A 25,913-nucleotide genomic window follows, 5' to 3' on the forward strand; every position below is an offset into this window, starting at 1 on the left:
TTACTCAGATCCTTCTTTCTGTCTGTTGGCAGAAACACAACAAGTTAAAAAGCTGTTTTTTATTTCATGAAGTTTAAACGTTCAGCGGACGGCGTTGAGCGAGCGGCACCGACCTTCGTTCTTGTCGATCTTGTTGATCATCCTGCGCAGAGGCTCGATGTACTTGGACAGCTGTTTGAGCTTCTCCATGTACTGCTGGTCCTCCAGAGACGTGGCGCCCGCCGGACTCATCACCGAGCTGGGGTTACCTGCAGGACAGGTGAGGACGGTTACCGGGACACTCCTCACTTAAAGTCACCTGACTTCAACACAAAGCTTTCTGTTCTGTGATTGGTCAGAAACGGTCAAAGTCAAAACTACGAGCCTGAACTTTGATCTTCTTACTTGCTGTTCTTGTTGTCGAGGACGCCGTCGTCATCTTTGAATAAACTTTATTGAGTTTCAGATTGTCTGGAAGCTTCATTATGATCACAGTTTCTATTTCTACTGTTTTTATGTTTCTATGAAGATGTTTCAGTTGTTTTTGAAGCTTTTCGGCTGTTAACTCTTCATCAGAGAGTTTAAATGTGTCGACGGCGGCGTCACACTGAATATATCAACGTGTTTAACGTCTGCGTTCATATTTGACTCCCAGAAGGATTCTGGACTCTTCTTCGTCTTTACTTCACTGTCAGTAAGTCAAACCTGGAGTGTTGAGCGGGCCGGGGGACGGGACGCCGTAGTTCTGGGGGGTTCTGGCGTTGGCGGGACTCTGTGAGGGCTGAGGGGACGGGCTGGGCTGGAATCCCCCCGGAGACGGAGTGGGACCGGAGCTGCGGACAGGAAGTAGGTAGGAGACGTTTTTTAAAACATACCGGCGTCACATGATCGGGAGGGCGGTACCCGCTGAACGCCTGGCGTACCTGGCTGAGTTGGGCTGTGAGGTCGGGGGCTGCGGGGACGGCTGGGGAGGGGGAGGCATCGACTGCGGCGTCTGGACCTGCACCGGAGAGGGCGATGACATCATCGTATGCTGCTGTACCTGTGGAGGAAGGTGATTGGACAGAGGAGAAGGAGAGTGAACCAATCAGAGGAAGAGAAGCTACAACTGTTTAGACTTTGTGTGTATTTCAGTTTATATCTGCTGATATTTTTACTGATTAAATGTTTTATAATGAACAAAACTAAAGAAATGTATCTGAAAAACAATAAAACTATAAAAGACATTTTCAGTTCTGACTCAAAGTTCTCTCATGAGCAGCTGTTACATCTGAACCGACTCTTTCTTTCTAACGAAACCAGAACTCCTGATAGAAAATGTTCCTTCTGTTATTATCAGTAATGATAAATAACCAGATATATGAATGTTTTGGCTTTAAAGGACGAGTTCCCAGTGTTCCCAGTGTGTTAAACCAGCAGTCAGGTGACCATATGAACAGTGAAAGAGCTTTTCCTCGCTGTAATCATTCCTCCTGTTCTCCAGCAGGGAGGTGAGCTGACAGTACACACTCTGGGGGGAGAGGTCAGAGGTCAGAGGTCAGGCTGGGGGAGGAATACCTGCTGTGTCATGTTCTGTCCTCCCACCGCAGCAGCCGCTGCAGCCGCGGCGGCGGCAGCTGCAGCAGCGTTTGGAGGAGGGATGGACGGGTTCAGGGCAGCTCGGGGCAGCCGGGCCTGAATCTGAATCCCAGGACGGACCAACTTCAGAGGAGGAGACACAGCAGAGACAACAGGACAGATGAGCAGAGAGGAAGCACTGCAGCAGTGGTGGAAGAAGTATTCAGATCATTTACTGCAGTAAAAGTACATAAGTATTATGAGCTTGATGTAGTTAAAGTATTGCAGTAAAAGTACATAAGTATTATGAGCTTGATGTAGTTAAAGTATTGCAGTAAAAGTACATAAGTATTATGAGCTTGATGTAGTTAAAGTATTGCAGTAAAAGTACATAAGTATTATGAGCTTGATGTAGTTAAAGTATTGCAGTAAAAGTACATAAGTATTATGAGCTTGATGTAGTTAAAGTATTGCAGTAAAAGTACATAAGTATTATGAGCTTGATGTAGTTAAAGTATTGCAGTAAAAGTACATAAGTATTATGAGCTTGATGTAGTTAAAGTATTGCAGTAAAAGTACATAAGTATTATGAGCTTGATGTAGTTAAAGTATTGCAGTAAAAGTACATAAGTATTATGAGCTTGACGTAGTTAAAGTATTGCAGTAAAAGTACATAAGTATTATGAGCTTGATGTAGTTAAAGTATTGCAGTAAAAGTAGTGGTTTGGTCCCTCTGACTGATATATTATTATATATGACATCATTAGATTATTAATAGTGAAGCATCAGTGTTAGAGCAGCATGTTACTGTTGTAGCTGCTGGAGGTGGAGCTAGTTTACACTACTTTATATACAGTTAGCTAGTTTAGTCCAGTGGTTCCCAACCTAGGGGTCGGGCCCCTCCAAAGGGTCAGCAGATAAATCTGAGGGGTGGTGAGATGATTAATGGGAGAGGAAAGAAGAAAAAACAAAGTTCTGATACACAAATCTGTTTTCAGTTTTTGGACTTTTTCTCTAATCTTTGATTTTTGCTGAAATATTGGATCATTTGAACATTTATTGAAATGAAAGCATGTGAGAAGTTTAGAGGGAAAAATCACTATTTGGTGGAGCTGTTAACAACTCATAGACATGTGAAATGTGACCCCGACTACACACTGCTTTTTGTAAGACGTCAAAAGACAAAAAGGTTGGAAACCACTGGTTTCATCTTTAACAATGTGTTGTATTTTAAAAGCTTGTTATATTATCCATTGTGTCAAATCTTCATCTGAAAAGTAACTAAAGCTGTCAAATAAGTGTAGTGGAGTAGAAAGTACAATATTTACTAATATTTAATACTCAAGTAAAGTACAAGTACCTCAAAACTGTACTTAAGTACACTTGAGTAAATTGAGTACTTAAGTAAATGAACTTCATTATTTTCCACCACTGCACTGCAGTCAGGTTATTAATTAGTCAATCAAACAATCGATCTTTATTGAGCACATTTCATACGGTGGCTGTAGGCTGATGTGCTGCACGAGACTGAAAGACAAAAACAAAAGCAAACAGAGCAAAGGCACAAAAGAGCAAAACAACAAATAAAAAATGAAGCAACAATAGATAAATAAAAAACAATAAATGACGAGACACCTGAAGTCACAGCCAGGCTAAAAACAATCAGCAGACTGTCCAGAGACCAGCTGTGATTGGTTGACTTTACAACAGGTGGTTTATGAGCTCTGTGCTCGTCTTCAGTGTTTCAGGCTGTGAAAACGAGAGCGCTGCGATATTCAGGCCTGGAGGTTATAAAAGCATGCATTAGTGTTTCTGTGTCAGCCTGAGAGAGAGAGAAAGAAAAGGTTACCATGACGACAGTGATGGGGATGTTTCAGGGGTTGGAGATGGAATATCAGCGCTGGGTGAACTGTGGTTGAGCGAGCTGCATGATGTCCTGTAACGTTCACTGACTCAAGTGTTTCTCAGATGATCTGAGCTTTAATGTGAAGGACGTGATATCGTGATATATATCAGGAAACATGTAACATATAGACGCTGAAAGCTCCCCGTGGTCTCGCTTATATTGGAAAAACAATCCTCAGAACTAGGATCACCGAGCACAGACGAGCTATTCGTTAGCAGGATGTAACGAGACCAGCTGCCGTCCTTCTTAACGAAGCCCAGCAGGACTCATCCTCATCCTCATCCTCTCTCAGATATATCGACGCTATTAAACTCTCCGTTAAACAAGGCGACAGCGACTTTATTCACTGGATACTCTCACAGCAAGACGTCTGAATGAGGACTTTAATATGAGACTCTTCCTGTGATTGATTGTTTATTGTTGCCATGTTCTCTGCAGGTATGAATTTATTCCTTATTTCCCATATTTGGATAAAGTGGCGTCTCTATTTGAATCTAGAGTATGACGGCTACTGGCCTGATGTATTTCTAGTGTGCTCTTTCTATATTTCTATGTATTATATGTATATGCACCTGTGACTGTATATATAATATGTTGATATGAGTGATATAATAGGTTTTTGTACGTATATCATGCGAGTGTCATGTGACCAGAGTCTATAATCTATTTAAGTAAGTAAACTACATCTATTGAGCTCCAGGATGCAAAGACTCGTCTCACTGGTGCAGCATCTGTGTGCAGCTACAACACTTCTGGATGTCAGTAACTACAAAACAACTAAAAACCGAGCATCAACCTCCGGGGCTGTAAAACGAAGCCAAAAACTGCAGTTCCTTGAACGACCACTTGAGGCTCTAAAAGCGAGTCAATCCCCATAGACCCCCATGTTAAACTTTACAGCAGAAATAAACATGTTTACAGCCTGGTACAAACAACGGTTTAGGTCTCTGTAGCTGATTTCCTCTTTCATGACAACTGTACGGGGGGTGAATTTTTTTATAACTCACCTGTTTAAATTTTATTAAGCCGTAAAGTTCTGCATAATGAAGGACATGGCTGCTTTGAGTGACAGGTCCGCCAGCCGCTAGGTGGCTTGTTTCAGCCGTTCAGCCCCGCCTCTTTGCCCATTTTTGATTGGCTGGGAGTTAGGCAGCGTCACGCACTGCCAAGATGGCGACGGCCGGAGCGGCTCACTTTGAGCTTCAAAACCGCTCTTCAGAAACCAACGAGTGACGTCACGGTAACGACGTCCATGTTTTCATAAAGTCTATGATAAAAACCAAACAGCAGAAACGGCACTAAACTCCTGTTTACATTACATTACATTTAGCAGACGCTTTTATCTAAAGCGACATACATATGAGACTGATACAACACAAGCAGGGATCCAGTCAGGAGACGACAACACCAGTAAAGTGCCATAAAGCTTAAGTTTGGGCCTGATAGGACGTAGATGCCAACAGGCAGTGCAACAAGGCAACGATTAGAGTGCATAGAAGTATGTTTTTTGTTTTTTGGGGTTTTTTTTCACCCTACAGTTCATCAAGTGCAGAGATGTTCCTGAAAGAGCTGGTCTTTAGTCTTTTCTTAAAGATCGAGAGGGACTCTGCAGATCGAACAGAGTTTGGTAACTCGTTCCACCACCGGGGAACTACAGAGGAGAAGAGTCTAGCTGGTGACTCAGGGTCCTGTTGTGGTACCAGGCGCCTTTCGTTGGCAGAGCGTAGTGGGGGGGGAGGGAGTGTAGACCTGAAGGAGGGAGTTCAGGTAGGCGGGAGCAACTGGGAGCCAGTGGAGGGATATCAACAGCGGGGTGATATGTGCTGTTTTGGGGCTGGTTGAACACGCTGTCGTGTTCTGGATCATCTGCAGAGGTTTAAGTTTACATGCAGGGAGGCCTGTAAGGAGTTGCAGTAGTCGATGCGTGATATAACGAGAGCCTGAACCAGGAGTCGTGCTGCATGCTCAGACAGGAAGGATCTGATCTTCCTGATGTTGTACAGGGCGAATCGACATGATCGAGCAGTCGAGGCCACATGAGCCTTAAAGGTTAGCTGGTCATTTCGGGCAGACTTTGTGGGCATGAGTTGGGTTGATTCCAGCTGGATGCTGGTGTTTTGTTGTATGGAAGGACTGGCTGGGATGACAAGGAGCTCGGTTTTAGAGAGGTTAAGCTGAAGGTGTTTAGACTTTCTGTACATTACAATTTATATCTGCTGTTATTTTAACTGTTTTGTTGGGAGTAATTGCTTTTGTTTTTGTTTTATGGGATTAAATTTGCTTTTTAATAAACAAAATCTCCAGAGAATCAAACAAAAAAAAGTGAAATCTACTGCACAGATAAAACTACAGATCTACATCAAGTAGAAGCTAGCTGCTGATAGCGACAGCTAGCGTTAGCTAAAAATAAACTTAATGTATAGATTGATTTTTCACCAGCTGTCGACATCTCAGTTATTCCACAAAACTAAACGAGGCAGCAGCTAAATCCAATCATGATGCAGAGTTAAAACACAGCTGAACTCGAGTGGAATTCAACCTTTAAAATCACATATTTAAATTGTTAAATTATTCATTATCAATATATTATACTGATTTCAATAAAAATATTATTAGACGACAGACAGACAGACAGAGATACAAATAATTCCTAAAATGTCTGAACTCTAAATGATCAAATTAAAGGTTATTTAGTTAGTAGAAGTGGACGGATGACTGAACAGATACTAAATATTCTCAGTGAAGATTATCTGAAGTCTGCAGGTTTTGGGTTTTATGTGGCGCTACAGTGATTATTTTTTGTGGTAAAATAATCTTCCTAAACAGAAAAATTTTATTTTTATTGTGTTAACTCTATTATATTTATAACTGTCACTGTGTCTTGCTGATGTCGTCGTTGTTTGTCTCTCTTTGGTTATTTGTATTTTCACGAAGGGAAAAGAGAGAGAAGAGTTCTTGTAAGAGAAAGATGTAAAACTGTTTACATTTCTTGATTAATTCTCTCAATAAAAAGCACAAAAGAAACGACATAAAATTTCTATCTTTAAACCCTTTTTTGTTACTTCACTGCTTTCGGTTAATTAGTCACATTTGTGTGTTTCAGGTATAAAGATTTTAAAACATTTCCCCAAAGATAAAAGTGACAGATTTGTAAAGTGAAGGACCAGCAGTCCCAGTGAAAATCTGCTCAGTGTTGTTTGCAGCAGCGTGTGGTGTTATTCAGACGTGTTAAAAGCACCTGAGCTTGCGGCGACTGCAGTCTCACCTGTCCTGGCACGCCGGCGGCAGCTGCAGCGGCAGCGTTGAGCTGTGCCTGTGCTGCGGCCTGCTGGGCTTGCTGCGCTGCTTGCTGCGCCTGCTGGACCTGCTGCTGCTGCTGCTGCTGCTGCATGGCCCGGGCCTGCTTACATACACACACGCACACAATGCAAAGCATGCAAGCAGAGGGATGGGTAAGCAAGACTACTGAACCCTGCATCTGTGTAGAAAAGGTTTCTGGGGTAAACTGGACACAACGGCAGATAGTCTGGATAAACAGATTCAGTGAAAAGAGACTCTGAACTTTTTCCAACCGTGTGCAGCTGAATTAGATGTTTCTGAGATGAAAGACAGCAAACTTCAGAGGGAAACCACGACTGAAGCTCACGGACTCATTTAATCTTTAAAAGTGTAAAACCACGAACTGCTGTACTACAGTTTGAAGAAGTACAGTTTAATTTAAATGCAGGTTTTCCAAGTTTGCACCTGTACCTTTTTACATTTATATACTTATGTTTGTACCTGTAATCTTATTTTTTACATTTATATATTTAAATTTGTACCTGTAATCTTAGTTTTTACATTTATATACTTATGTTTGTACCTGTAATCTTATTTTTTACATTTATATATTTAAATTTGTACCTGTAATCTTAGTTTTTACATTTATATACTTAAGTTTGCACCTGTAATCTTAGTTTTTACATTTATATACTTTAATTTGTACCTGTAATCTTAGTTTTTACATTTATATACTTATGTTTGTACCTCTAATCTTAGTTTTTTACATTTATATACTTAAGTTTGCACCTGTAATCTTAGTTTTTACATTTATATACTTTAATTTGTACCTGTAATCTTAGTTTTTACATTTATATACTTATGTTTGCACCTGTAATCTTAGTTTTTTACATTTATATACTTATGTTTGTACCTCTAATCTTAGTTTTTTACATTTATATACTTAAGTTTGCACCTGTAATCTTAGTTTTTACATTTATATACTTTAATTTGTACCTGTAATCTTAGTTTTTACATTTATATACTTATGTTTGCACCTGTAATCTTAGTTTTTACATTTATATACTTTAATTTGTACCTGTAATCTTAGTTTTTACATTTATATACTTATGTTTGCACCTGTAATCTTAGTTTTTTTACATTTATATACTTATGTTTGTACCTGTAATCTTAGTTTTTACATTTATATACTTAAGTTTATACCTGTAATCTTAGTTTTGTAAAATTATATACATAAATTTGTACCTGTAATCTTAGTTTTTACATTTATATACTTAAGTTTATACCTGTAATCTTAGTTTTTACATTTATATACTTAAATTTGCACCTGTAATCTTATTTTTGTAAAATTATATACATAAATTTGTACCTGTAATCTTAGTTTTTACATTTATATACTTAAGTTTGTACCTGTAATCTTAGTTTTTTTACATTTATATACTTAAGTTTGTACCTGTAATCTTAGTTTTTTACATTTATATACTTAAATTTGTACCTGTAATCTTAGTTTTTACATTTATATACTTAAATTTGTACCTGTAATCTTAGTTTTTACATTTATATACTGAAATTTGTACCTGTAATCTTAGTTTTTACATTTATATACTGAAATTTGTACCTGTAATCTTAGTTTTTACATTTATATACTTAAATTTGTACCTGTAATCTTAGTTTTTTACATTTATATACTTAAATTTGTACCTGTAATCTTAGTTTTTACATTTATATACTTATGTTTGTACCTGTAATCTTAGTTTTTACATTTATATACTTAAGTTTGTACCTGTAATCTTAGTTTTTTACATTTATATACTTAAATTTGTACCTGTAATCTTTGTTTTGTAAACTTGTACATTTAAGTTTGCACCTGTAATGTACATTTTGAGAATTTGTACATTTAAGTTGTTTCTCAGATGAAGGACAGGGGAAAGTGAAACAAGGACTGAAGCTCATGGACTCATTTGCAGCCTTTAATAGTGTAAAATCAGTAACTGCTTGTACTACAGTTTAAACAGGACGTTAATTTAAACAGAGGTTTTGCAGTTTTTCTGCTTTTCTTTAGAGGCCATTTTGTTTGTCCAACTTACACCTTGGTTGAGTTTTTCTCTGAAGTGTAAATTTTAACAACCTGTACAGCTGCAGGTGATATGAACAAGATTCTTACAAAAGGTTGTGAACATGCTGCAGATATGCAAACAGTGAACACATCAGCAGTGAGTCCGCAGTCTCACCTGGAAGGCCTGGATCTTCATCTGGTGCTGCTGCTGTTGCTGCTGCTGACTCAGCGAGTTGATGGGAACGTGCTGAGCAGCCAGAGACTGAGGCACCATGCCGGCCTGCTGCTGCTGCTGCTGCTGGGTATGTTGAGGCATCTGACCCGGCTGAGCCTGAGCCTGGGCCTGCTGCTGCTGCTGCTGCTGAACCATGTGCTGAATGGACTGAGCCTGAGCCTGAGCCTGAGCCTGAGCCTGAGCTTGAGCTTGAGCCTGGGCCTGAGCTTGAGCCTGAGCATGCTGCTGCTGCTGGAGCTGAAGCTGCACCATCTGCTGTTGCTGCTGAATCCTCGACTGGTGCATCTGCAAGCACAGGAAGCAAACAGTGAGGGAATAAAACGTGTTTGGGGACGTCTTCATTTTAAGAGGAAGGGAACTAAAACAAATATGGAACACTATTTAGTTCATAAAACAGTCCTTCAACACAGGTTTTGATTTTGTACCTGTAACAGTTTTGTGAACTTCTATGTTTACATTTGTACCTGTAATTTGTAAATTTAAGTTTATACCTGTAAACTTGGTTTTGTAAATTTGTACATTTAAATTTGTACCTGTTTTTTGTAAATGTGTATACTAATGTTTGTGCCAGTAATCTTGGTTTTGTAAACTTGTATGTTTAAAGGTACAAGAATGGTGTAAGAATCGCACACCTGTCTAATTCATACTAGACACTTTGGGGCAGCTTATTACCAGAAAGGCAGGTCTTTGGTCTGCATCGGTCTGCTATGTAGACACTTTCTACGCGTGCACATTAGGAAAGAAGATGGTGAGCTCATGATAGCAAGAAGAGCTCCTGTGTTTGTTGTTTTTGGCTGAACAACAAGAAAAAGCCAAACAAGAAAATGTAGTGTGTAAGCGCTTAATGAGAATAGGACCAGGGACGGGTAACACAGTACAGAGATATGAGAAGCATCACCAGTACTTCAGCATTTCCACTCATATTGAGCACAGAAAAACAGACAGGGCTCCTGTGGATGTAACTGAAAGGCCGGCTGTGACTTTGCCCTTTTTAGCAACAGAATCTTCACAGCAAAGTACAGCAGCTAGTTACAGATTGGGCCGTAGCACCGTGTCAAAGATTATTCCTGAGGTGAGCCAAGCTCTATGGAGTAGCCTGCAGCCAGTTTGTTGCCTTCCCATCCCAAGCACAGTGGGAAGACATTGCACAACATTTCTGGATGATTTGGAACTTTTCACTGTGTTTGGGCACCATTGCATGTGCAAATCAAAGCACCTCCGAAGTCCAGCAGCAACTACTTCAACTACAAACGGACCCACTCCATTGGGAAATCATGGTGTCATATTCAAGGAGAGAGGTTTCCATTTGAAGCTCATCAATGGAACCACCACCAACCACCCTGCCAGGCACAGATGTCATCAATCCACACACCTCTGTGGGAGATGCGGCTTTCCCAGTTGGATCAAAATCTGATGATTCCATATCCAGGTAATTATTCTTCATCATAATTACTTGATCACCGCAATAAATCACGTGTTTGCACATCATAGTATAGTACTGCATTAATATATGTAACATTCATTAGCTTATCGTTTTTGTGTTTACTGTCATCTTTACTATCATATGCGATATTTGTTATACTGTTACTTCCAAGCAGGTAGCTCCAGGTCTTAAAAGTGAAGCCAATGTGGAAGTGCCTTAAACCTGCATTCTCTCTAATGGCCAGCAGGGGGCGACTCCACTGGTTCCTAAAAGAGTTTGGATTGTATGGAAGTCTATGAGAAAATGACCCTACTTCTCACTTGATTTATTACCGCATTAAACACTTTCCTAATGAGTTTATGGTCTCGATCGCTAGTTTTAAGTCTTCTTCAATACAGCATGGTTTTATAAATTATGGTCCCATTTAGAGTAAAATAGACGATAAAGCAGGTTATGCTTTAGGGCGTGGCTACCTTGTGATTGACAAGTCGCAACCATGGCGACAACGTTGGTAAGGTAATGTAACCATGGTGTAACCCTAGATTCACAGAGTATAGGTGTAGCCGTCACTATTTCAGTTTGTTTTCAGCTCATAAAAGTTAATTGTAACATTTGGTTTCTCATACCACTGCTATACTGATGACTCCCAGCTCTTCCTGTCATTCTCGCTGAAAGACCACACAGTCTCAGCTCGGATCTTGTCATGCTTTGCCAATATATCGGCATGGTGAAAAGAACGCCACCTTCAGCTTAACCTCTCTAAGACTGAGCTCCTTGTCATCCCTGTCAGTCCCTTTATACAACAAAACATCAGCATCCAGCTTGAATCAACCAAACTCACACCTACAACGTCTGCCCGGAACTTGGGTGTCATGAACGATGACCAACTAACCTTTAAGGTTCACGTGGCCTCGATTGCTCGGTCATGTTGATTTGTCCTGTACAACATCGGGAAGATCAGACCCTACCCGTCCGAGCATGCAGCACAACTCCTGGTGCAGGATCTCATAATGTCAAGCATTGACTACAGCAACTCCTTACTGGCAGGCCTCCCCGCATGTATGTTCAAACCTCTGCAGATGATCCAGAACACGGTGGTACGTCTGGTCTTCAACCAGCCCAAAACAGCACGTCATCCCGCTGTTCATATCCCTCCACTGGCTCACAGTTGCTGCCCGCATCAAATTCAAAAACTTGACACTTGCTTACAAAACAGCAACTAAAACAGTTCCTGCCTACCTGAACTCCCTCATTCAGGTCTACTCTCCCTCCCGCTCACTACACTCCAATGAAAGGCGCCTGATACCACCACCACAACAGGGCCCTAAGGCGCTAGCTAGACTCTTCTCTTCTGCAGTTCCCCGGTAGTGGAACGGTGGTGCACCATGCTAAACAAGCTAGCAGCTAGCATTAGGGTCAGCTCCACGCTCTCATCCAAATATGGTCCTTTTGGGCTCCAAAAATCCAAACTGGTGACGGTCAAAATGCAAACTTGAGGCTTCAAAACAGGAGTCCACAAACCAATGGGTGACATCACGGCTACATCTACTTTTTTTTTTTTACTGTCTATGGCAACAGATAACAGACCTACAACTACCGCAGTTGTTAGACGCAAAGGATAATGTTTAGTGTCCAACTGAGCGCAGCCCAGATAACAGTGTGAATATAGTGAAGGCTTGTGTTGCTCTATGCAACTTCCTAACATGTACTGACACAGCAAATTCAGTAACCACAAGATACATCCCAGCCACCTACACGGACACTACAACCCCATCATCAGCCAGGGGAGTGGAGGCAACGTGGAGGGAAACAGCAACCTTCTGGATCCAAGGCAGCTGTCTACAACAAGAGCAACAAAGGCTGCACTCAGCAAAACCTCCAAACGTTTTCAGGTACCTGTCAGATGTGTACCATGGCAGAAGAGGTCTACCGAACTAAAGAACTGTACTGTGTACAAGTTGTCGATTTTGATTTCTGTAACATGCTGTGATACTTTGTGACGTGCATAATAAAAGTTGAAAGCTTAAAACCTCGAAGAGTCATCTTTGAAAAATGAAATACTTTTAAAAGTTACTGTTAAACAAACTCTTGAGAGACTTGTCAGATTCTTGAAATGTATTTATTGGGTGACAACCTTTGTAATAAAAAAAAGAAACAAGCCACAGATATGGAGGTCTATAAATGTGTCTATACAGATAGATATAAAATATATAAAGAATACTGTGTAAATATTCAGTATAGATATATAAAATAAGAGTTTAACCTATAATACAATAAAGCTTTTATATAGTAAATTCTCAATCACTACACAGATATAGAAATTTATATATAAACATGTATAAAATATTGGTGAAAATATATTTATAAAAAGTAAAAGTATAAAATATAAATGTCCCTTTCAGAGACTAAAGACATCAGACCACAAATCTACTGGTCTGCTTCATCCTGACAGAACTCTTTCTGCATGCGGTCAAGTATCTGCTGGATTTCAGATTTGGCCTCCATCCTTTTTTGTGGTGGAAGCTTCATCAGCATCCCTGCTACCATCTGACCAAACGGTGCCTCTTCGTCTTCATCTTCATCCTCTCCGTCTCTGTTCGGTCTCTTCGTCCTGTCCAACGTAGCCTCCTGCAGAGGTGTCGGATGCTCCTTCCTCTTTTTTGACTTGGTAGGAGTCACAGGTGAGGTTGGTGGTGGGGATGAAGGTGCGGTAGACACACAGGGTGCTGACGAGGAAGAGGACGGTGCCGTTTCTGGGGATGCTGAGGGCAGCGATGGTTCCGATGGACCGGGCGGAGGAACGTTCCCTTCTGAACAGACAGGGACTTGTTCAGCAGGGGAACCAGCAGCGATGCTCTTGGACTGCAACACCACAGGTTCACTAGATCCTTCACACTGAAACACATCATAGTAACATATCTTAATTATACGAAGAACAATTAGTCAGCATTAATAACACTTATAATACATATGCAGTAGCAACTCAAAAATGCAGGATTATTTCATGCCATACTAGTCATGCGTGCACACTCGCCAGCCACACTCAACACAATAGCCTGTAGCTACGTTGCTAAGTAGAGGCTAGCTTGCATTGACTGTGGCCACTCGTCTGTCATACGTTTAATGATTTAATAGTTCACATTACCTCCGCTGGGAAGTTCGATTCCGTGGCACGATGTTTTATGAAGCCAGAGAGTCAATCCAGCATTGAAATAATGGGAGGTATGTCGGCACTGCCGCCTGCATCGCCGCTCCTTCCTTTCAGCTTTCTCTTGGCCTTGACAAATCTGCCTCGACTTTTACCTGCAGGCATTATCATCTCTCCAAAGGGTTCGAGCGATTTCTCGCCAGGAGTTTAACCCCGTTTGAAATGTCTTTGTATTCCTTTAAAGATGAACTGAATTAACGTGGGTAACGGCACATCTCCTCGCACAACCGCTCTTCAAAACAAGCATCCATGTTGTTTTTTTCTGGCACAGTCGGCGCCTGTTGTCGTACAGTCTGCGCGGTCACAAATTTTGGGCTGCACGCAGGCAGATGACGAAGTTTATCTCACGCGGACCCTCGCGGCCAACGCCGATGCAGAAAGCATGAATTGACCTTAAAGGGAAACTTCAGTATTTTTCAACCTGGACCCTGTTTTCTCATCATTTTGTGTCTAAGTGATTGATGGGGGAAAGTTTTGAAACTGGTCCAGTACTGAGTGAGAGTAATGTAAACCTTTGGAGCATTAGCGCTCCATCAATGTCTCCATTCAGTCCACTACAGTGCTTGTTTTCACCACTGACAGGCACAACATTATAGAAAGAACCACACAGACAAATACAATTTTTTCTTTAAATTTCACTTGATCCGGTTAATATAAAGCCATTTTTTTCATAATACATAAAATCACTTGTGTGGGATATCACATATGTAGAATATGTGGGTTTATATTGCACCATATATGTTAAAAACATAATTCTAAACACACGTATGCCTACATAAAACATAATATTTTTGCTTAGTACTTAATACAAAGTATTGATTTCCAGACATAACAGCAACATCCTTACAATCATTCACACATGGAAATACATTATTTCCATGTATTTTTCATTTTACCAACAGAACACAGAAACAAGAACCGCCTCAATTCTCCCTTTTCATTATTATATATATAAATATACATATATATATATATATATATATATGTATATTTATATATATGTATATTTACTGAACCCAAAGAGTTCAGAGAGAAGAATACGACCTGATTTTAATACGACTTAAAGTCAAGAAACTAAAATATAAAAAGTTGAATATTTCAGTTTCCTGTGTGTGGAGACGCTTCCGCTGAGCGCCGCATGTGGTATCTAGACAAATGCATTTAAATATATTTAATCAACAACTTTATCGCTTTAAACCAGAGACCTAAACATCTGCCGCCATGACACCAGGCATCAAGCCCTTTCATGCCTGGTGTCCACTACAGAGGACAGATGTTTGGAAGCCGTTTTGATACCGTTTAAAGGTGTAGTACGTCTACATTTCCATCTGAATATCATTTTTGACTCTCTTGGAGAGAGGGTGGAGGAAATGCACCAAGTAGCTCAGGAATATCTGTTAAATATCTTTATTCTCAAAGCAAAAAAAAAAAAAAAAAAACAGGTAAAAAAATATATTTAATATTCAAATTTTTAATAATATTTTTCTTGTACATTTTTTTCTGTGACTGAAAATACACCTGTCCTCTCTGTTGTTGTTGTTATTTAATGTTTCTATGTGTATTCACACTATTTGCTCTTAGTAACATATTGACTCCGTTGCTGCGTGGTGTCCACTACACTAAATACGATATATTAAAAAAAAAAAAGTTGCTGGCATGATTTTTTTGTTTAAGAGTAAAAGATAAACAATAAAAACAATGATTACTCTGTGATTTGATCATTCATGCATGACAGTATCTAGTTAGCAGAGCTTGATGTTCACTGTTTGGACTAACGGGGGCAGATTCGAAGCGAACGCCGTCTTGCTTTATTTTCACCTTTTCTCTAACTGGGAATGTTGGTATTGGCAGTGGTAGAAGAAGTACTCAACTATTAATACTGCACAGTAAAAATACTGTAAAAGTCCTGCGTTCATTTTTACTTAAAAGTGACGTGTGAGAGAAATATTATATTATAGCACTATGTACTGAAATTTACACGACATCCGTTCAAGGAGGAGATTTGAACTGTTTTATATAGTGCTGGATTGTTTAATGAATCATAATGCATCATATTTGAATTGTTATATTTAAAGTATAGTAACATTTATCTGTCAGGTAAATGTGTGTTTTCCTCTGAACAACAAGTTAGAGAAGTAACATGATTTAATATTTTTCATATCTGAACATCATAATAAATCTACAGCCTTGCCGCCTGTGGACTAAAGTGCTCTTACGTGGTCTCTGAGTGGAGGAACTCTTGTGTACCTGGTTCTGCTGCTGCTGGTTCTGGGCCTGCTGCTGCTGCTGGTTCTGGTGCTGCTGCTGCAGCTGCTGGTTCTGGTGGTGCTGCTGCTGCAGCTGCTGCTGCACCCTCAGCTGCTGCTGCACCTGGAACTGCTGCTGCTGCATGGCGTTCTGCTGCTGCTGCACCTGCTGGAACTGCTGGAACTGGATGGACTGCTGCTGCTGCTGTTGCTGCTGCGCCTGCACCATCTGCTGCATGGGCATCTGGCCTGGACCCCCTACTGCAGAGGAGACGGAGGTGAAAGGACAGAAACCGTTGGTGCCGCGGCGGCAGTCTGAGGAGATGTCTGGAGTCTCAAACACACACACACACACACAACGTGCCAAAGCAGAGACTGAAAGTAAGACCGGCTCTGATGCCAAAATATGCCGTTTAGACGCAGCCAGCATCCACTGAACGCTCTGCAGATGTGCATCAAACACACACCACATGGAGGAAACACACTCACTGGCTTGTGGGTTTCCAGCCACCCCTGCCATGGCATGCTGGCCTATCTGCATCTGCCCCATGGCCCCCATGCCACCCACTGAAGCACCGGTGGGGCGAGGCCCCATGCCGATGGCGCCCGGGCCCCCTCCAACCCCTGTCAGGTTAGTCAGGGCATTCATGGGATCTAGCAGAAGGGTAGACAACAGACAATATTACGCAGCTCCAACATGCACAGCAGAAATCATGAACACCATGAGTCTGGAAGTGACAGCAGAGGACAGAACACAGCAAAGAAAACTCAACCAAACAGATCCAAACAAAAAGTCCACCTACCTGGACCTCCGAGTGTCTTCTTGTCTGTAAACGAGACACAAGTCCAAGTCAGACATTCACCTCACAAACATGCCAACACATCAAACAAACAGCCGCTGCAGTGAACAGATACTCACGGATGTCTCTGAAGTGTATGATCAGCCTCGCCACCAGAGATAAATACTCCTCCTGCAGGGAAAAAAGAGCCGTCAGTCATGACAAGGTTTAGCAGACTCTGCAGGTGTGTGTGTGTGTGTGTGTAGACGTCGTCCTGCAGTGTGTCTCTCTCTCTACTCACTCTGGATTTGGCTTTGACGTAAACGTGGTTCTCCATGTCGTTGCCAGACTTGGTGTGAGCGGTTCCTGCCTTCCTCATCGCCTCCTCGCTGGGAGGGAAGACACAGGAGTCACACAAGAGCTGCGACTAACACATTTATTTATTCAATCTGATCATCGTTTTTCATTCATTTTGTCCATAAAACATCAGAAAACTGTTTCCTGCAGCGCGACGTAACGTCTCCAGATGTTTATTCATTTACTATCATGTAAGGAAGCAGAGCAGGATCAATGAACAATTCATCAATGAGCTAAATAGTTGCAGATTTCATTTTCTTTCAAATTAATAATCTAATAGTTGCAGCTCTGAATCACACATATTGATTGTCTGTTTTATGATTTATGGTCGCGCTGCTTCTCTGACCTCTGCTCCCACACACACACACACACACACACACACACACACACGCACACGCGCACGCACGCACGCACGCACGCACGCACACACGCACACACACGCTCACACGCACACACGCACACACACACGCACACGCACACACACACGCGCGCACACACACACACACACACACTCACACACACACAAGCGCGCACACACACACGCACACACACACGCACGCACACACACACACACACACACACACACGCACACACACACGCGCGCGCGCACACACACACACACGTGCGCGTGCGCACACACACACACACTCACTCTCACACACACACTCACACACACACGTGCGCACACACACACACACACACACACTCACTCTCACACACACACTCACACACACACGTGCGCACACACACACACACACACACACTCACTCTCACACACACGCGCACACACACAGTGAACCAGGTGAAGTGAAAACAACTCGTAGTTTACCTCAGTTGACGACGACTACGTTCGTTACTGGAAGTGCAATAAAAAGCCAATAAATACTTCATCAAAGCAACAAACACGAAGAACAATACTGAACCCTTCAGCTGCAGAGGGAGGAAGAGGAGGAGGAGGAGGAGGAGGAGGAGGAAGGACATGCACCACACAGACGTTTACAGACTTAATGAATGAATCTTTATCTTTGCTGCTTGGTGTGACAGAGTGAATGTTCATCCTTTAATCACAGCTGCTAACAGCCTGCAGGTGTATCAGTAGAGGAGCTGCAGTGTAGAAACAGATTAACTGAATGAATATATATCTGATGCCACGTTAACTAGAAATGTGTAATATCATCAATTATTAAACTGCTGCTGTGTGTGATTTAGTTTCATATCCCTGATAATTTACTACATGTGTTTGTGTTTTATAGATGAATGTTTCTAGTAAAACATATATAATCATCGCTGTGGCATCCCTTGATAAACCTCACAGTGAAAGTGTCAATAAATAAAAAATAATAATAAATAAAGATGACTAATCAATGTTCAAATGTTACCAGACACTCAATAGATTACTGTTGTTTTCTTTGACTGGTGAAATCGATCAACCAGCGTTTGGCTTGTGGATGGTGCTGATGTGCCCTGGTCAGGAATACATATGTTTCTAATCATTAATAACTATTTACAGACTGTGTGGGTTAAAATGCACAAGATGCCTGATTCTCCTCCACAACAATTCACTATGTTGACAATCTCTCTGACCCCCCCAGCAGGGGGGGAATGTACTGAAGTACAGTTTTGAGGTACTTGTACTTTACTTGAGTATTTCCATGTGATGCTACTTTCTACATTTCAGAGGGAAATATTGTACTTTCTACTCCACTACATTTATTTGACAGCTTTAGTTACTTTTCAGATGAAGATTTGACACAATGGATAATATAACAAGCTTTTAAAATACAACACATTGTTAAAGATGAAACCAGTGGTTTCCAACCTTTTTGGCTTTTGACGTCTTACAAAAAGCAGTGTGTAGTCGGGGTCACATTTCACATGTCTATGAGTTGTTAACAGCTCCACCAAATAGTGATTTTTCCCTCTAAACTTCTCACATGCTTTCATTTCAATAAATGTTCAAATGATCCAATATTTCAGCAAAAATCAAAGATTAGAGAAAAAGTCCAAAAACTGAAAACAGATTTGTGTATCAGAACTTTGTTTTTCTTCTTTCCTCTCCCATTAATCATCTCACCACCCCTCACATTTATCTGCTGACCCTTTGGAGGGGCCCGACCCCTAGGTTGGGAACCACTGGACTAAACTAGCTAACTGTATATAAAGTAGTGTAAACTAGCTCCACCTCCAGCAGCTACAACAGTAACATGCTGCTCTAACACTGATGCTTCACTATTAATAATCTAATGATGTCATATATAATAATATATCAGTCAGAGGGACCAAACCACTACTTTTACTGCAATACTTTAACTACATCAAGCTCATAATACTTATGTACTTTTACTTCAATACTTTTACTTGTAATGGAGTATTTTTACATTGCTGTGTTGGTATTTTTACTGCAGTAAAGGATCTCAGTACTTCTTCCATCTCTGCTAAATGTATTTATCGGTTATTATTTAATATTTACTGTATGATCTTGGCCATTTATCAGATCAGATTTTTGCCCGTTTTATTCTGGTTGACATTAAATCATTAACAATTACAAAACATGTTCGGTAGATAATTAACAGGAAACAAGTGAGAACTACAACTGTGTAACTGACTAACTTTAGCTGCTAATAATGAAATATGACAGAAAATTACATTAAATATTGTTTTAGTTCATTTTTATGTACGCCGAATGAAAGAGTGAAGCTAAACAATTCTTAGCAGGTTTTCTGTCATGTTTGAAAACCTCTGTTATGTTTGTGTTTTTACATTTCGGTGTTAATTTGCGGGTTTTTAATACGTGTTTCCAGCAGCGCTAACGCTAGCCGAGCTAGCATTAGCTCAGCTAGCTCACGAGGCTAACAGAAACAGAAACAGTGATTTAGCCGCAAAACAACAACAATAAAACAACTATTCTCACATCTGAGCGACGACTTTCTGTCGGAACTGCGGGCTCCTCCAGTCGCTGTCCGGTCCTGGGTCCATGGCAGAAAAAGTGATTTTTGGAGGATTATCCAGCAGAAACGTTTAATGTTTTCCCCTCACTGCTCTTCCTTCTTCCGCTCTGAGGAAAATGGCGGATCTGCTGTGCAGTGTGTTGATGGACGCTGCCGCCGCCTGCTGGCCGGAGCGGCGAAGCGTTCACTGCAGAATCAGCTGGGTTTATGCTTCTTAAGACACTAAAGCAAGTTTTAAAGTTCTTTATATTGTATTTAACTTTAATTTGGACACACAGCCAGAACAAACATAAACATATAATTATGTACATATTACATTCAGCTCAAACTGTTTTCTGTGTGGTAAGAACAAATAACAATATAATTGGATATAACTTAGTGATGTTACCTGTTCACTGTATATTGGCAGCTGACGTGGACGGTACTAAACATAGACATAATGCTAAAATGAAAATAATATTACTGTATATAACAAGGAAGGTGATTCTTAAACACTGAATCTTTTCTTCTTTTTTTATTTAACCTTTACTTAACTAGGAGGTCCCTTGAGATTAGAATCTCTTTTTCGGGGGAGACCTGTCCAAGATAGCAACAAGGTCTTTGTCATGGCCTTATGAACCAGGTTGCGACACTTTGTGTAAAAATCAAACCATAAAATACTTTATAAAACTTTATTTTTTAAAAATGTGCAAACAAACAAATAAAATAAACTAATCCATTCCATCAAATCAGTGGAGTCAAACTGTGATGTCATGATTCTACACATCAGTGTGAAGCTTTGCAGCTTTTATGGTTTCTGCCAATAAACACAAAGATAATGAAGATAAAGTGGAGGAGGAGGAGGAGGAGGAGGAGGAGGAGGAGGAGGAGGAGGACACAGCTGACCAGCAGTCTGTTTATGTGACTCTGGTTTAACTTTCACTTTTGATGAGAGAGAGACCAGACAGGAAGTCTTCAGCTTGTAATGTGAGATCATCTGGAGAAATCTCTCTGAGGTAAATCTTTTAAAATCTTTCTGACTTAATGTTTACTCACTAAAGGTATCAATAATCAGATTATTAATAATCAGATTATCAATACCTCCTTATTAACACACCTCCAGTGTGTGGATTTATTAAGATTTAATGATTAATACCTCCAGGGTGCGATTTGCATTTTAATCCCTGGTGGAGACGAGAACGTATCCTCCTCGTAGTGATTATGCTGCTTCACCCGCAGACCATATAAAATATCTAAAATAAAAAAAGGCTATTTAAAAAAATCTGAGTGAAGGCTGCAACATGAGAACAATCATTACTGCAAACAATAATTAAAATCAGAAATGGACTTTCACTGTCAGCGCTCGTGTGACAGTAGAGATGAAACGGCGGTCAGGCTCTGTGATGAGTCAGTAAATGGACCGGGGGTCGCCTCCTTCTCTGCTCGGAGCTTTACAGAGATGTATGTAAAAGAGGGGCGACACACTGCGGATGACTCCTCCAGAGGAAAGCTTTAAAAAAAGACATAAGTCTGTCATCAGCAGACTGTTTTCTTAGTCTGACACGTAGGCATCTACTGTAGCCTGTTTATTTTTATGATAACAGCACGTTGTAGTGTTGCATTTTGTGATTATTTTCTATTCAGTATTGAAGTTTGCTGCACTTACAGCTGAATCAAACAGTGACTTGCAGGATTGCATTAAACCTGCAGTGCAGAACTTTTGTCTCCCCCTCCTGGCAGTGAGAGATAATGCGTTCTCATGACGTCATAAATGGCTCGTTTGAGATGAACTGCGCCTCACCTGGACAGCGTACGGGATCAGGTGGCCGCAGTCAGTTTCCAGCAGCCTGCAAAGAATATACAGGAAGTCACAGAAATACTTACGTCCTGTTAGATCTGATCTCGAGTTAATAAAATGTTAGCAGATCAATCTACTCAAGCTTAGCTACTCAATCACTGACATCGTTTTAATGATGTTCTGTATGATAGAATACAGCCTATTAATATGACCTGGTAGCTTGTAATCATCAAAGCAGCGTTCATTCTGTAATCTCCAATATCAGACTATTAAATTATTCTACATAGAAACTCCACTGCTGTTGCAGGCAGACCACTACCTGCTGGTCAACATGAACCATCTGCCATCAGACTAATCAAACTCATTCACATCTCATTCCTGAAATAAAGAAATTCAATACTTACTTTAAATTAATGTATACCTGAGCAGATGCAGTTCTAAAACATAGACTGTAAAAAATATGGACGTTGTCACCGTGACGTCACCCATTGGTTTGTGAACTGCCGTTTTGAGGCCTCGAGTGAAGCAATTTGACCATCGCCATGTTTGATTTGATCCTTGCCATGTTTGATTTTTGGAGCCAGAAGTGACCATATATGGACAAATAGGTGGAGCTGACCATAGCGCTAGCTGCTAGCTTGGTTAGCACAGTGCATTTACAATGCTAATGCTGATGCTAATTTTTGCTAGCAAAAAACAGGCCTAAAACCATTAAAACAAAATGTGCTTATCGGGAAAATTGAACAGCCGACTCCTTAGAGGGTCTTTTAGTGCAACCGAACACTGAACAAGACTTTTTTTGGCAACCAAAATGTTACAATCAACTTATAATGAACTGAAAACACACTGAAATAGCGACAGCTACACCTGTTCTCTGTGAATCTGGGGTTATGCCATGGTTATGTTACATAATCAATGCTGTCGCCATGGTAGCTACTTGTCAATCACAATGTAGCCACACCCTAAAGAATATGCTGCTTTATCATCCATTTTACTCTAAATGGGACCATAATTTACAAAATGAACATAATGCTGTGTTGAGGAAGACTTAAAACTAGTGATTGAGACCATGAACTCATCAGGAAATTAGTTTATGGTTGGAAGAGAACTGTGGCCTGTGTGAAACAGCCCCGTTAAATCTCCACCACATCCTTTGTGGCTGCAAGACCGCTTTGGCCCAGGGTCATTACAGGTGGCAGCATGACCAGATGCTAAGGAAGCTGACAGAACTCATAGACAGTATGAGAGTCTTGACAAACAAGAAGCCCCGATGTCACCAGGAAGCAGCTTGTCCAGTTTGTACCAGCTGGACAATCAGTGCAGAACCCACACAGGACAGGACAGCAGCCTTGGCCCCAAGAAATGACTGGTCAATGAGAGCAGACCTCAACAAGCAGCTAAGGTTCCCCATGGACATCACCACCATCACACTGAGACCTGACATCGTCCTGTGATGTCTTGATAGTCGAGCTGACAGTTCCATGGGAAAAGGGCATGCAGGAAGCATATGAAAGGAAAAAGCTGCGGTATGCCAAACTATTGGTGGAATGCCAAGAGGAAGCCTGGAGAGCAACAACCTATCCAGTAGAAGACAGCTGCCACAGCTTTGGAAACCTCTCAACTAAGCGCTTCCTGAGAAATGTTCGCTTCACGTCAGAGAAGGTCAAAAAAGTCCGACAAGATCTCTCCAAAGAAGCAGAGAAGGGAAGTTTCTGGCTCTGGCTGCGAAGAAAAGACAAGAGCTGTAGTGGAAGCACCTGACCATCTAAATCCAGCTGCAGAGAGCAGCAAGGAGACGTCCCTGATGGCTACCCCACCATCCTGAGATGTTCTGGGGTTAAGTGGTGAAGACCCTGCAGCTGGTACTCAGGCACTGGTGGAGGTGCAACAAGCAGAATGTCATGCCCCAGCTGGACAGCTGAGTTATTTTTTTTGTTTTACCCAGTGTTCCTTGTCTTGTACTTCCTGTTTTATTTTGATACTCACCTCTTGTCTCGTTCCAGGTCCTTCACTTCCTGCCCTCGTGTGTCTCCCTCCTGTGTGATTACCTGCCCTGCCCTGATGTGTTGCACCTGTGTCTTGTTGTCTTATATAGTCTCAGTGTTCCCTTCCTTCTGTGCCAGTTCGTCTTGTTCCTTAATTAAAATGTTGCCAATTAATCTTCTGTCAATCAAGTGCGCTACGATTAACTGTGTTTATTTTGTGTTTCAGTGTTCCACAGATCACTACATCTTCATCATCATCATCATCATCAGACCCTGACAACCACACGATGGGTAACGGGCTGAGTGAGGAGAGGAAGGAGAGGGAGCAGCGAGAACTCGACAGGTTTGTGGGTGAAATCAGTGACGGTCCAGATGTGAAAGTCAATCAGAACATTGTGAAGTTCTGCAGTCTGGATTCTTCAGACATGCTGAGACAACACTATGAGAGGAGGATGGGGGTGTCTGACTGCGCTCCAGACTGGATCAAGAACCTGGCGGAGAAGCTGGGCGCCTTCATGTCAGCTCCTGAGCTGGCGGGTCTCGGAGCGCTCGCCGTTGCCATCTTCATCGACATCGTGTCGTTCAGTCCACCGGAGGAGAGCATGAAGGACGCTCTGCGCTGCGTGTTTGCTGAGGAGAAAGCCTCCGAGGTCTGGGATCAGATCGATGAGTGTCTGAAGAGATGCATGATGCACATTAACGATGACCAAAAGCTGAGCAGCGACCTGCAGCGGATCGAGTGCCAGTTGAGCGCCGCGCTCACCAAGCTGAAGAACTCCATGTTGAGGGACGGCCACATGACGAACGAAGCTCTGAAGGCCTGGGTGAACGGGGCGGCCTTCCACATCCAGATGTTGATTCACCTGGTGAGACTGGGAGGGACAGTTACCTGCAACACCGTGAAGACTCTCATCTCTGTTTACCAGACTGAGCTGGACCAGCTGTTCAAAGAGCATGAGAAGATGACTGAAAAGAAGTGCACAGTGTTGTTTAAGGTGGGTGAAATGTTTCAGTCAGTATTCGTTCTAGTGGATGAAGATGCAAAACGGCACACTCTTAATTTTCACAACTTCCGCCGTGCAGAATTTCAGAAGCTGTATTACGATCACAGGTATGGCCAACAAAAGCGTGAGACTGAGAACCACTTCAATTACATGAGAGAGAATCTGCAGAGTCTGGTTAGTCAGAGAGACTCCTTTAACTTCTAATGAGAGAGACAAAAGTATGAGGACACTCAAACATAGCAGACATTTGTGACAGCTGTACCATGACTTTGTACACATTGTCATCAGGACAGTTATCATTATCTGGACTTTTCTCGACCTCATGTGGGTGATTTGAATTAAACTTGTCTGTCTTCTAGTTGTTTTGACTTGTTGAACAGGGCTGTCCACATACTTTTGGTCACATACTGTTTCTATTGTTTGGTGTAAACTGATGCAGTGAAGTAAATATGATCAATGACTGAAGGATTTACTATAAAGTCACTCTCGACTACGTTATGAATAGTTACAGTAATGCAGTATATTTAATAAATAATCATTTCAGTGGATTACGATGGATTGTCAACCAGACATCCCAAATCATAGGCAACCCACTCACCTCAGCTGAATCTTTACATACTCAGCCAACTGTAAACAAACAAAGATCATGTCCGACTCCTCACATCCTGCTCATCACCTCCTCCAGCTCCGTCCCTCAGGGAGGCGCTACAGCTCACTGTCCGCTAGGACTAAAGGCTGCACAGCTTTTTGACTCTGACCTCCTCCCTCTAGCCCCTCCTCACACACTACTTACACGCATTACCGTGCACCTGCTGTATATGGTTGTGTGTACTATGTTTCTGGGATGATATGTTGACTGTATCCCTGTACTGTGTTGTAATGATATGTTGATTGTCTGCTGTTGTCCATTAATGTGTTTGTGCTGCAGAATATAAAATACTGTACCCAAAACATGTGGCTGATAAACTATCTATCTATTAAATTTCAATTCAATGCAATTTCAGTTTTGTATTTTATCATCAAAGTCTAACAAAAACTACAGTATGTTGTTTCATGCTGTCCAATCAGAGCACTGCAGATTTAGATTTAGGTTAATATAAACTGCTGAGTCATTGCAGACATTACATTTAAATAAATAAATGCTGACTGATCACAGTTTAAAATAAATGATGCA

General features: G+C 41.4%; 2 protein-coding genes and 1 long non-coding RNA gene across 8 annotated transcripts in view; 1 reads left to right on the plus strand and 2 right to left on the minus strand.

Annotated features, from left to right (window-relative positions):
* med15 (mediator complex subunit 15) overlaps positions 1-20,106 on the minus strand; it is a 26,788-nt gene extending 6,682 nt beyond the window's left edge. The window contains exons 1-13 of one of the 4 annotated variants that reach the window (XM_042393288.1): positions 19,937-20,106; positions 16,970-17,057; positions 16,809-16,860; positions 16,693-16,716; positions 16,379-16,543; positions 15,891-16,147; positions 8,953-9,297; positions 6,681-6,845; positions 1,537-1,680; positions 903-1,021; positions 685-812; positions 114-248; positions 1-22 (exon numbers count right to left, since the gene is read on the minus strand). The exon at positions 1-22 is cut by the window's left edge and continues 42 nt beyond it. In XM_042393288.1, the coding sequence (XP_042249222.1) occupies positions 1-22; positions 114-248; positions 685-812; positions 903-1,021; positions 1,537-1,680; positions 6,681-6,845; positions 8,953-9,297; positions 15,891-16,147; positions 16,379-16,543; positions 16,693-16,716; positions 16,809-16,860; positions 16,970-17,057; positions 19,937-20,001 (1,709 nt within the window). In that variant the 5' untranslated portion in view covers positions 20,002-20,106. Of the gene's footprint in view, positions 23-113; positions 249-684; positions 813-902; positions 1,022-1,536; positions 1,681-6,680; positions 6,846-8,952; positions 9,298-15,890; positions 16,151-16,378; positions 16,544-16,692; positions 16,717-16,808; positions 16,861-16,969; positions 17,058-19,936 lie in introns of all 4 variants that reach the window. The other 3 variants (XM_042393287.1, XM_042393290.1, XM_042393286.1) reach the window with 3 other exon arrangements.
* Positions 20,107-20,596: 490 nt separating this feature from the next.
* On the minus strand, positions 20,597-25,894 carry LOC121884574. The gene is made up of 3 exons (XR_006092375.1): positions 25,338-25,894; positions 21,619-21,799; positions 20,597-21,462 (listed from the first exon to the last, which is right to left on the minus strand). It is a non-coding gene; the product is annotated as an uncharacterized LOC121884574 (long non-coding RNA).
* On the plus strand, positions 22,644-25,344 carry LOC121884508. Of its 3 annotated transcripts, XM_042393364.1 has the most exons (3): positions 22,644-23,672; positions 23,962-24,730; positions 24,819-25,344. In XM_042393364.1, exons 1-3 carry the CDS (start codon positions 23,647-23,649, stop codon positions 24,891-24,893), a joined length of 870 nt encoding a protein of 289 aa, XP_042249298.1. In that variant the 5' UTR covers positions 22,644-23,646; the 3' UTR covers positions 24,894-25,344. The 3 variants fall into 3 exon arrangements, with proteins under 3 accessions (XP_042249298.1, XP_042249296.1, XP_042249297.1); XM_042393362.1 differs by having other exon boundaries at positions 22,646-23,672; positions 23,962-25,344; XM_042393363.1 differs by lacking the exon at positions 22,644-23,672 and adding an exon at positions 23,745-23,872 and having other exon boundaries at positions 23,962-25,344.
* Positions 25,895-25,913: the final 19 nt, after the last annotated feature.

This window comes from Thunnus maccoyii, chromosome 18 (assembly GCF_910596095.1).
Source record: "Thunnus maccoyii chromosome 18, fThuMac1.1, whole genome shotgun sequence".
NCBI classification, from domain to species: domain Eukaryota; kingdom Metazoa; phylum Chordata; class Actinopteri; order Scombriformes; family Scombridae; genus Thunnus; species Thunnus maccoyii.

What these genes read in the sequence shown, in the direction of transcription:
- LOC121884508 (XM_042393362.1), top strand. Translation starts at nt 23,647, where the DNA reads ATGTCATGCCCCAGCTGGACAGCTGA. An exon ending in TGCCCCAGCTGGACAGCTGA is followed by an intron (nt 23,673 to 23,961) that starts GTTATTTTTTTT and finishes TTTGTGTTTCAG; the next exon opens with TGTTCCACAGATCACTACAT.